Here is a 12,492-nt window from a genome sequence, read left to right as displayed (position 1 = left end):
CCCCCCCCTCCTCCTCCACAAACCCCATGTCCTTCTAGCACTGATGATGTTACCTAGTTTGGGTAATGAACCATCTACAAGAAAACAACCAGGCTCCAGGAGCACTAAGGACCTCTTATGAAGCATTGTTTACTATATTTCTAAATTCTATTCCCATCACTGAAAGCTTCTGTTCCAGCTGCACAATGGCCTAAAGCAGCCCGCCCAAACGCTCCCCTCCAAATAGGATGGAGCTCTCCTGTCTCCCCACGATGTAGGCATTATCCGTTGTGCAATACAGTTCCTCCTACACACACATACAAACAAACAAATAAACAAACACACACACACACACAAACTTTCCCGCCTTCTGAAGCTCGGTGCCATCCCAGCCACCAAAAGATGGTACTTCCAGACAGCATCAACCTGGAAGGCATTGGATGCAGATTAAAATAAGCGTCTAGGGCAGTGATGGCGAACCTTTTGGAGACTGAGTGCCCAAACTGCAACCCAAAACCCACTTATGCATCGTCGGGTGCCGGGTGGGTGTGGCCCATTGGGTGGGCATGGCTGCAGTGGTAACGGCAGACTGGGTGGGACTAAAAAGTTCAATCAATCAATTCCAACTTTGCAAGATCTTTTTTTTTCCCGCGAGAAGTTGAGATTGACTGATTGAATCTTTTTTGTGTGTGTACATGGCGGTGGAGGCCTAAAGCGAAAAGATTTTATAAAACCCAGCTGAAGGCCTAGGACTGGGTGACGGCGCGCGTGCCCACAGAGAGGGCTCTGAGTGCCGCCTCTGGCACCCATGCCATAGGTTCGCCACCACTGGTTAGGGTCATCGTAGAGTTGGAAACACTTCTTAGCTGAGAAACATTTTCCAAATGACCTGCTGGAGGAGGCCATGTGAACATCAAAGTTATTCCAAGGAGAGGGACTACAGCTTGTAGACTCACCTCCCCTTAACATCTTCTGGGAACATCTTTTTACTTGGAGTAGAATTATCCCAGCAAGGATGTGACTTCCCAATAGTCTTCAAGGGCAGCCCCACGTAGAGCATGACCAAGGCCTGTTAATCCAGGCATAACAGACCAATGGGATTCCTCTCCTGCAAAGTGGAAGTTGAGGAGCTATTGACCATTCTGAAATGTATGGGAGCCTAGTTCCACCTCAGGACTGGCTCTGAAAGGCTGCCTTGCCTCTGATTTTCCTTCCTCCACCACTAGAAGGCATCAGACCTTGCCTCAGTTTCCCCTTTCCTGTCAACGCTGCTAACATCTGATGTTTTTGCTTTGACAACACTTGGAGATGCAACCATTTTCTTCTTATGTTTTACTCCTAGAGTTAGAGTTAGATGATGCTGGGGGGAGGAATGTGCATGAGAGTTTTAGCTAGACATAACAATACTGGACCTAGTGTGCGAACCAAGGTTATTGAAATAAGAGATGACAAGAACTGGTGGGTTGGAGAACTGGAGGGAAAGCTTGCATTTCAAACTAATTGGAGAATGTGATTTATGATGGAGGGAATTGTGCTTTGATACTATGTGTTCAGGGGAGGGGAATTAAATTTTTGGCTTCGACTGTGTTAGTGCCGACGCTATGCTTCTCACATAAAGATTCTTTAAGGTAAACAATGCCTCGAAGTTCTTTTGAAGAATTTCATCTATCGGAACCATGACACTTCCATTTCTGGGTACAAGGCTCCTCCCCATCACTCAGACCGTCAACTGTCCCTGTTCCTTTTAATCCAGAGGAACGGCTTGCCTCCAGACGTTGTGGGTGCTCCAACACTGGAGGTGTTTAGGAAGAGATTAGACAGCCATTTGTCTGGAATGGTATAGGGTCTCCTGCTTGAACAGGGGGTTGGACTAGATGACCTCCAAGGTCCCTTTCAACTCTGCTTTTCTGTTATTGAAGGCAAGGTTACTGTCATGCCTGGGTTGTTTGGTCTCTGCGCTTGGCAACTTCCCAACTGCCAAATCGGATGGCGGATCCTGTGTTTCTCTCGTCCTTTCTCCCCCTGCTTGCAAACATTACAGCATCCAAATACCTTTAGACTCCAGCTGCTATCTTTAGCAAAAGGGGGAAGCCCCACATATCCTCCAGAGCTCCCTTCTTCCTCCTCCGGGAAAAAAAAACCAGTTTTTCCCCTTCTTTTTGTCTCCTTATTTCTCTCTCTTTTTGCACTCCCCACCTGCTTCTCTTGACGGGAAATCAGGGAGCTTCTATCCGTAATCCAGTTCAATCACCATCAAAGCAGATCCTTATTTTCCCCGAACGTGATTGAAGCAAGGAAGATCCCTTCCGGATATGGTAGCCGCGGTGCAGGATTTCACTGGGTTAAAGATTCCTCTTTGAGGTAATGATGGGCCTTGCTCACTTCTTCCCGGCAGTGAATCTGTGCAAAGCCTTGAGAAATAATGTGAGCCAACACTTTCCCACCAGGTGGGATGTCTTCGTGATAAGTGAGGTGCCAAACTGTGGCCAAAGGGGGGCAGCAGGTAGAATGAGGTGGAATTGCTTGCAGCAAGTTTTGTGGGTTTAAAAATGTGATGTTTGGCGTCCTCGGGCAAAGCATTTTCATTTGCTGTCAGAAATAGTCAATTTACTGGTGAAAATTAGAAATGAATAGAATAGAATAGAATAGAATAGAATAGAATAGAATAGAATAGAATAGAACAACAACAACAACAACAATAATAATAATAATAATAAAGTTGGAAGGAACCTTAGAAGTCATCGGGTCCAACCCCCTGCTCAGGCAGGAAACCCTACACCATTTCGGACAAATGGCTGTCCAGTCTCTTCTTTAAAACTTCCAGTGTTGGAGCATTCACCGCTTCTGGAGGCAGGTTGTTCCACTGGTTAATTGTTCTAACTGTCAGGAAGTTCCTCCTTAGTTCTAGGTTGCTTCTCTCCTTGATTAGTTTCCATCCATTGCTTCTTGTCCTGCCTTCAGGCGCTTTGGAAAATAGCTTGACTCCCTCTTCTTTGGGGCAGCCCCTGAGATATTGGAAGACTGCTATCATGTCCCCCCTCATCCTTCTCTTCATTAAACTAGACATCCCCAATTCCAGCAACCGTTCCTTATATGTTTTAGCCTCCAGTCCCCTAATCATCTTTGTTGCTCTTCTCTGTACTCTTTCCAGAGTCTCAACATCTTTTTTACATCGTGGTGACCAGAACTGGATGCAGTATTCCAAGTGTGGCCTTACCAAGGCCTTGTAAAATGGTATTAACACTTCACGTGATCTTGATTCTATCCCTCTGTCAATGCAGCCCAGCACTGTGTTGGCTTTTTTGGCAGCTGCAGCACACGGCTGGCTCATAATAGAACAGAACAGAACAGAACAGAACAGAACGGAATGGAAAAAATAGAATAGAATAGAATAGAATAGAATAGAATAGAATAGAATAGAATAGAATAGAATAGAATAGAATAGAAATGGAATGGAATGGAATAGAATAGAATAGAATAGAATAGAATAGAATAGAGCTGGAAGGGACCTTGGAGGTCTTCTAGTCCAGCCCCCTACTCGAGCAGGAGAACCTATACTATTTCAGACAAGTGACTGTCTATCATGTCTCCCCTATTTCTTCTTTTCTTTAGACTAGCCAAACCCAAGTCCTGCAGCCGTTCTTCATATGTTTTAGTCTCCAGGCCTTGGATCATCTTAGTTGCTCTTCTCTGAACTTTTTTTCCAAAGTCTCAACATTTTTTTTGTAGTGTGGTGCCCAATAGTATGGTTTTTCCATTTTCATTTCTGTTGCTAAGCAAGGTGGGAGTTATATGAGTAACTCTGAACGGTCACTAAATGAATCGTCCTAAGTCATTTGCATTTGCACCACAATCCACCAATATCTCCACCGGGATATTTATGGCTTACACAATTATAGAGTGTTATTTATTTATTTATTTATTTATTTATTTATTTATTTATTTATTTATTTATTTATCCAATTTATATGGATGCCCATCTCACAAGAATAGACTCCGATCCCCTCTCCCCCCTCCAAAGCTAAGCCGGTTAAAACTATTGTTGTTTGTTGCCTGAATTCTTCCCCTAGTTTGTGATGGGTTAACCATGTTGTACGAACCCCCCACCCCCCGTTAGCGATTTCTCTGTACCCGCTAAAGACCTACAATTTGGACAAAGCGTCTCTTTACCTCCGTGAGCATTTTAAAACATTCCAAATTCTTAAGGATGGGATGTTTTCTCCCTGACCGCTTTTGGCACAGAGAACAAAGATAACTATCTCCTTCAATCTCTTTCTCCGCCCCATTTTCTGAAGAGGGCTTGGAAAAAGAACCACATGTTCCCTAGATCACTTCTCCCAACCACTTCTCCACTCAAGTACCCATTATTTTATTTATTTTTTTAATAAAATGTTTAATGATTTTTGTAATTAAACAGCAAATACAAATATGATGCATTTACATACACAAGCAGAAAAAAAAAAAATCCAAGTCAATACATTTTCGGAGACGCTCGGCCATAAGTACCCATTATTATTATTATTTTTTAAAGTCAACATGCTACCTCTTGTTATTTCTACTCAATTCTCCCCAATGGCTTGATCCAAACAGATGTCCCTAAATATGGAGCCAAATGCTTTAGGTCTACCGTATAGAAGTGGAAGGCGGTATGATACACTTTACAATAATTCCTAAGGGTTGTAGAATGGAAGACGGACTTTATTGTTTCTCTCTGCAACTTTTCAAGCTAGGGTTTGTAAGACAAACCGTATCTGAACATCCATGGTGTTTCTGGGGAAAGTGAGAAAACATCCTTGGATGGGGCATCCAAAGTCCATGGAGAAACGTGACCATCCCTTCCTCTGACGTTTTTCTCCTTCTGATGTAGTTCTAGGTTTGGTGGTGATTGGTTGCGACCGTATTCTTACATCCAGTGGCCTATATCACGATGTAGATCCAGTAGATGGAAAAACATCTTTTCAAAACATTTCTTTGGAAAACGGTGGTCTGCTCCGGGGTGGTGAGAAGGTCCAGAGTTGTGCAGTCAATGACTTTATGTCCCGTACTTTATTTAATATCAAGGTGGTCACCTGCAAATGTTTTTTTTTCCACTTTTAGGGAGACGTCCAGCCTCTCCCCCATCTCAAGAAATGGGGACTACTGAAATAAAACCCAGTCTCCTCGTTGGCCTTTTGTTCACTTTGACGCTTTTGTGGCACAAGGCAGGTAAGTTAATTTAACTTTGTTTTCCATCAGCTGGTTCCCTGAAACAGAACAAATTTTAGCACCATCTCCAGAAGTGTTACCACCATCATCCCCTGAAGGGGTTGCCGAGAATGGTAGAGGAGCTGGGTGGAAGAAGATTGACTATCCCTTTAGCACAGTGTTCCCACTGATGTCATCCAGATCCTTCTGAAGTATCCCATGCAGAATATGGGAATAATTGTTCTCTCTGTGTTTTTTTTAATAATAACAATAATAATAAAGTTGGAAGGGACCTTAGAAGTCATCGAGTCCAACCCCCTGCTCAGGCAGGAAACCCTACACCATTTCGGACAAATGGCTGTCCAGTCTCTTCTTTAAAACTTCCAGTGTTGGAGCATTCACCGCTTCTGGAGGCAGGTTGTTCCACTGGTTAATTGTTCTAACTGTCAGGAAATTTCTCCTTAGTTCTAGGTTGCTTCTCTCCTTGGTTAGTTTCCATCCGTTGCTTCTTGTCCTGCCTTCGGGTGCTTTGGAGAATAGCTTGACTCCCTCTTCTTTGGGGCAGCCCCTGAGATATTGGAAGGCTGCTATCATGTCCCCCCTCGTCCTTCTCTTCATTAAACTAGACATACCCAATTCCATCAACCTTTCCTTATATGTTTTAGCCTCCAGTCCCCTAATCATCTTTGTTGGTCTTCTCTGTACTCTTTCTAGAGTCTCAGCATCTTTTTTACATCGTGGTGACCAAAACTGGATGCTGTGTTCCAAGTGTGGCCTTACCAAGGCATTGTAAAGTGGTATTAACACTTCAGGTGGTCTTGATTCCATCCCTCTGTTAATATTACTCTTTGCATGAGTTTCTCTTTCAACCCTCTCCATCTTTTTTTAAAAAATTATTATTAAATAATCCTAAGGATGTTAGCTTTCTCTGCTAGGGAAGAGAAAGGAAGGTTAACATACTTACGATATTTAATAATAATATTTAAAAGGAAAAAAAAGATGACAATTAAAAAAACCTGTTCAATCCCATAAATACTTAATGTGCCTTTTTGGAGGATCTGAATTAGAGACTATAAGACCACATTTGATCTGAATAGTAATCTCACGATGTCTGGGATGACATCTGTTTGGATGTTGGCTGAAGTGATATTTAATTAGATGGAGGATCAAAAACAGTAGTGTCAAGTTTTCCATCCATTAGCATGGAGAAGTAGGGGAGAGACATAACCTAGTTAGAAACAGTCTTGGTTCTTTCAAGAGGCATTATGGTTGACTCTTGGCAGTCCCCATTGAGCAGAATACAGTTTGAAAGATACTTAGTTGAAGTAATGATTCAGTAGCCAAAACTTTCTAAACAAAAGGGACTTTTGCCATTGGATTTTCAGTGTTGATTCCACTGGCCCTGATTTTCACTGGAATTCAACTTTGTCCTCAATCATCCTATTTTTCAAAAATGCATTCTTCCTTGCCTACTTTATTTCCAGGTGCCCAAGAAAATATACGTTGGGAAATTCAACGTTATGATGGCTGGTACAACAACCTCATGTATCATAAACACAACTCAGCAGGTGAGAAAACATACAACTGATCCTCTAAATGTCCAACCTAGAAGGAATGGTTGGTTATTTAAAGCTGAAGTCCTCAACTTGAGTTATTGACCTTAGTGGGCATCTTCTTCTCCAGAGAGCCTTGTTTTTGCATAAGGTGTCCAAAGTAAGATAGTTTGAGCCTGGTCATTTGTGCCTTGAGTGAGAACTAAATTCAATGATCCATAAATGTGTTTTCTTGGCTGTCCAAAGTAGTCTCAAGGAACTTCTCATGATCTTTCTGCCATATTTTGCCCCATTCCCACCTCAAAGTGACATGCTGATTTCTTCCCTGTAGGTTCACGGTTATCACGTCTACTTCCTGCTAATTATGCAGATGGGGTATACCAGGCCCTGCAAGAACCTCATGTACCCAATGCCCGCAGGCTTAGCGATGTGGTGGCCCAAGGGGATTCGGACCTACCTTCTCAGAAAAAGAGAACGGTGCTTGGTGTCTTCTTTGGTAAGCAGCCATCTTTTGACCCAGACATTCCCTCATGTCTTTGACCCTTTCTGGAAGAGAAAGCATTTGCTAAGCGTGTTTCCACCAACTGAAAATTCGATCGTGATCTCGGACCTTAAAAGAAGGTCACACCTGCTTGTGGACTTCTCAGGAACTCTTTCTGATGGGAAAAGAGGTAAAATCAATGCCGCGTTATTTTCTCCAACTGTAATGATTCAGATTATTTTCCACCTGAACTCAGTTCTGGAGAAATCCTTTCAGCTTAAAAAAAAAATGCAACTTGAAAAAAATCACGAATTGCATAATTTCAAGCAAAGGATATGAGAACATAAAAAGAAATCCTTTGGTGCATCAAAATCCTGTTTTGAAAGGAGGCCCTGAAGAGTTCAAAACACTTGGACCACATGGGGCAGAAATATAGTGCAGAACGGAACTGAATTCTGCCCGGAAGCCAGATAAAACTAAAAACTGTTCTCTCTGGATTTACCCAGAAGTCAACTCCTTCCTCCAACATTATGCAAATCTATGCAGTCTTTAAATCTTTATACTATTAGTTCTATTAGTCAGATTTCTTCATTCTAATTTTCAGCCCAGAAGTGAGATGACTTTTAAGCCTTGTTGCATATGTTGATGCTTTTCTTCTGTTTTGGTTTCAGCCTACTGCTTTCCCCATAGAGTCACTGTTGTGAGAGGAGCAGTTATATAAATTGTTAGATAAAGAAAGAATTCCATGGGCTGGCCCAACACAACATGCTGAGCTTGAAAAAGGCCAGTCAAGATTAAATTAGCCAAGTTTTGAATGTTTGCAGACACACCCAAGAGATTTTCAATAGACCTGTTTAAGTATGCTGCGTGTACTAGGTACACTAATATGTAAACACATACACCAAAACAGTGCTTTTTTATATATATAAAAAAGGTGCCAGAACTCACACATGTCATACAACCCGCCTTGCCTACCCTACAAGCTTCCATCCAAAAAAGGTGCCGGAACTCTGTTCTTGCCATTCTATGACAAAAAAAGCCCTGCACCAAAACACACACAAATACGCACACATGCACAAACTTATTCAAAGCAGTGGTCTAATTTTTATTTCTTGGTGTTTACTAAAAATTGCTTGCTTTACTGGGCCTTCCTTCCTTCCTTCCTTCCTTCCTTCCTTCCTTCCTTCCTTCCTTCCTTTCTTTCTTTCTTTCTTTCTTTCTTTCTTTCTTTCTTTCTCTAACTTTCTTGATTTGGGGTACCTGGCAGGCTTCCATGTGGTGGCAGAGATTTCAGAAGCCAACAATCCAGGCTGCCCAGCCGAATTCCTCAACCTGCAGATCCCTCCAGGAGACCCCGTCTTTGACCCCAACAACTCTCAAGAGGTTGTCCTGCCCTTCCAGCGGATGAGTTGGGCTGCAGGAACAGGACGAAGTCCCAACAATCCCCGGGAGATGGTAAAAATGTCCTTTGCTATCTGGGCCAGGTCCCTTCCTCCCTCCGAAGGTAGAATTCCAGGAAAAAAGGCAGGAATTGGGTGAGGTATCTATGATAGCACATCATGGGAGATTGAGCCAAATTCTGTCTCCCGACAGGTGGAATACTCAAGATTTATTTGTTTGGCTGTTTTCTCTGGAATAGATTAAAAAAAAAACTATGACTCAAGGACCACACCTACATTTAAGGCAATAGAAAAGGCAGATGGGGCTGAAATGAATCAAATAGTCGCTATAGCAACTTTTGCAATCTATTATTTTCTGGATCTGCATTTCTCAACTTTGGCAACCTTGATGTCAACGCTGCTAACATTGGAGGTTCTTGCTTTGACAACATTGGAGATGCAGCCATTTTCCTTCTTATGTTTTACTCTTAGAATTAGAGTTAGAATTAGATGATACTGGGGGGAGGAGGAGGAGGAATGTGCATGGGAGTTTAGTTAGACATAACAATACTGGACCTAGTGTGTGAACCAAGGTTATTGAAATAAGAGACGATAAGAATTGGCGGGTTGGAGAACTGGAGGGAAAGCCTGCATTTCAAACTAATTGGAGAATGTGATTTATGACTGTTAATTAGAGGAGGGAATTGTGCTTTGATACTATGTGCTCAGGGGAGGGGAATTCAGATTTCGGCTTTGATTATGTAAATGCCGAAGTTATGCTTCTCGATTAAAGATTCTTTAAGGTAAACAATGCCTCGAAGCTCTTTGAAGAGTTTCATCAGTCGGAACCATGACACTTACGATGTGTGGATTTCAACTCTCAAAACATTAAGTGTGTTGCAATCTAACAGGAGCAGATGTAAGGACACTTACAGGTGGTCCTTGACTTACAACCTTTTGTTTAGCGATTGGTTGAAGTTACAACAGCACTGGAAAAAAGGGCCTTACGACGGGTACACGCACTAAGCGAGCAGGATCACACGATCACCATTTGCAAGCTTCCCAGCTGGTTTCTGACAAGCAAAATCGATGGGAAGCCAGTTTGACTTCATGATGACACGATTGATTTTGTAACTGCAGTGATTTGATTAACAATGATGGGGAAAAATGCATCACAAAATCGGCTACAACTCTCTCACAATTGCCTGGCTTAGCCATGGAAATTCTGGTCCCAGTTATAATCATAAGTCAAGGATTATCTGTAGCTGGGAAAAAAAATGGCGTATAAGCCCAGAGATAGATATTTCAATATCACCTTTAGGTTCCAAAGATGCTTTTCTGAAAGGCAACTGGATTTCCTTGGGTTTTTGTTTTCTTTGAAAACATTTTGCTTCCCATCCAAGAAGTTTCTTCCGTTCTAACGGATACAATCCAGTCGGTTAGAACGGAAGAAGCTTCTTGGATGAGAAGCAAAATGTTTTCAAGGGAAAACAAAAAAAAACAAAGTCCAGCTGGTTTTTGGAAAAGTACCTTTGGGACAACCATGACCTAAATGATTGAGCATCTCCATAGACATGAGGTCCAAATTTACTGAGCTTTGATTATCCAGTGTGAAGTTGCTAACTTGAGACACCTTATCACAGGGGTCTTCAAACTTGGCCCTTTTATGACTTGTGGACTTCAACTCCCAGAATTCCTCAGCCAGGCACGCGTGGTTGAAGTCCACAAGTCATAAAAGGGCCAAGTTTGAAGACCCTGCCTTATCAACTGATGCAATCCAAGCAGTTCAGAGACTGAACAGGAGTTAACGGCTCTCCTTACTCTCTCCATCCCATCTTCCTTTTTGTTCTCCGACAGATAAATGGGGTGACTGGCTGGTTAGATGGAAGCGCCATCTACGGCTCCTCACATGCCTGGAGCGATTCTCTAAGGAGTTTCTCCCAAGGAATGTTACTTTCTGGAAAGAAACCTGGCTTCCCAAAGCAAACGGAAGAGAACAGCTTAATGTGGAAGGCTCTCGATCCAGCTACAGGGAAGGGTGGATCCCAAGGCATCTTCGGTAAGCAAGTCTGGGATCATCCTTTGCTCTTCAAGAGACTAAGAGAGAGAGAGAGAGAGATGGGCGGAACCCAAGAGTATTTCTTTTCAGGTCTTTGTTCAGTTTTCTGCCAACAATAATAGTGGAACGTTGGGTGTGTATTTGAGGATTCTAGAATATTGGAGGTGACTAGCAACTTAACTATGTGGTGCTAGAGCTTCCTTGATAGGGGATGATCTCTGAGTATATTCTTCCATCAACATCTAACATTACTACCTCTCCTTCTCCTCCTCTCCACCTCCTCCTTCTCTCCTCCTCCTCCTTCCCTCCTCCTCCTCTTTCTCTTCTCCTTCTCCTCCTCTCCTCCTCCTCCTTCTCTCCTCCTCCTCCTCCTCTCCTTCTCCTCCTCTTTCCCTCCTCCTCCTCCTCCTCCTCNAAGCAAAATCGATGGGAAGCCAGTTTGACTTCATGATGACACGATTGATTTTGTAACTGCAGTGATTTGATTAACAATGATGGGGAAAAATGCATCACAAAATCGGCTACAACTCTCTCACAATTGCCTGGCTTAGCCATGGAAATTCTGGTCCCAGTTATAATCATAAGTCAAGGATTATCTGTAGCTGGGAAAAAAATGGCGTATAAGCCCAGAGATAGATATTTCAATATCACCTTTAGGTTCCAAAGATGCTTTTCTGAAAGGCAACTGGATTTCCTTGGGTTTTTGTTTTCTTTGAAAACATTTTGCTTCCCATCCAAGAAGTTTCTTCCGTTCTAACGGATACAATCCAGTCGGTTAGAACGGAAGAAGCTTCTTGGATGAGAAGCAAAATGTTTTCAAGGGAAAACAAAAAAAAACAAAGTCCAGCTGGTTTTTGGAAAAGTACCTTTGGGACAACCATGACCTAAATGATTGAGCATCTCCATAGACATGAGGTCCAAATTTACTGAGCTTTGATTATGTGAAGTTGCTAACTTGAGACACCTTATCACAGGGGTCTTCAAACTTGGCCCTTTTATGACTTGTGGACTTCAACTCCCAGAATTCCTCAGCCAGGCACGCGTGCCTGGCTGAGGAATTCTGGGAGTTGAAGTCCACAAGTCATAAAAGGGCCAAGTTTGAAGACCCCTGCCTTATCAACTGATACAATTCCAGCAGTTCAGAGACTGAACAGGAGTTAACAGCTCTCCTTACTCTCTCCATCCCATCTTCCTTTTTGTTCTCCGACAGATAAATGGGGTGACTGGCTGGTTAGATGGAAGTGCCATCTACGGCTCCTCACATGCCTGGAGCGATTCTCTAAGGAGTTTCTCCCAAGGAATGTTACTTTCTGGAAAGAAACGTGGCTTCCCAAAGCAAACAGAAGAGAACAGCTTAATGTGGAAGGCTCTCGATCCAGCTACAGGGAAGGGTGGATCCCAAGGCATCTTCGGTAAGCAAGTCTGGGATCATCCTTTGCTCTTCAAGAGGCTAAGAGAGAGAGAGAGAGAGAGATGGGCGGAACGCAAGAGTATTTCTTTTCAGGTCTTTGTTCAGTTTTCTGCCAACAATAATAGTGGAAAGTTGGGTGTGTATTTGAGGATTCTAGAATATCTGGAGGTGACTAGCAACTCAACTATGTGGTGCTAGAGCTTCCTTGATAGGGGATGATCTCTGAGTATATTCTTCCATCAACATCTAACATTACTACCTCTCCTTCTCCTCCTCTCCACCTCCTCCTTCTCTCCTCCTCCTCCTTCCCTCCTCCTCCTCCTTCTCTTCTCCTTCTCCTCCTCTCCTCCTCCTCCTTCTCTCCTCCTCCTCCTCCTCTCCTTCTCCTCCTCTTTCCCTCCTCCTCCTCCTCCTCCTCTTCCTCCTGTCCCTTCCTCCTCCTCCTC

The 12,492-nt window shown here is 43.0% G+C and overlaps 1 protein-coding gene across 1 annotated transcript in view; it reads left to right on the top strand.

Annotated features, from left to right (window-relative positions):
- The first annotated feature begins 1,655 nt into the window (after positions 1–1,655).
- The window catches only part of DUOX2 (dual oxidase 2), a 34,706-nt gene continuing 23,869 nt past the window's right edge, over positions 1,656–12,492 (top strand). The window contains exons 1-5 of the mRNA XM_015823269.1: positions 1,656–1,674; positions 6,648–6,731; positions 7,048–7,212; positions 8,465–8,652; positions 10,434–10,635. Coding sequence (XP_015678755.1) covers positions 1,656–1,674; positions 6,648–6,731; positions 7,048–7,212; positions 8,465–8,652; positions 10,434–10,635 — 658 coding nt within the window. The remainder of the gene's footprint in view (positions 1,675–6,647; positions 6,732–7,047; positions 7,213–8,464; positions 8,653–10,433; positions 10,636–12,492) is intronic.

Source organism: Protobothrops mucrosquamatus, unplaced genomic scaffold, assembly GCF_001527695.2.
Source record: "Protobothrops mucrosquamatus isolate PMUCROS unplaced genomic scaffold, P.Mucros_1.0 scaffold1819, whole genome shotgun sequence".
In the NCBI taxonomy this organism is placed as follows: domain Eukaryota; kingdom Metazoa; phylum Chordata; class Lepidosauria; order Squamata; family Viperidae; genus Protobothrops; species Protobothrops mucrosquamatus.
The sequence above is the reverse complement of the archived record's forward strand: the minus strand, read 5'-3'. Positions and strand labels throughout refer to the sequence as shown.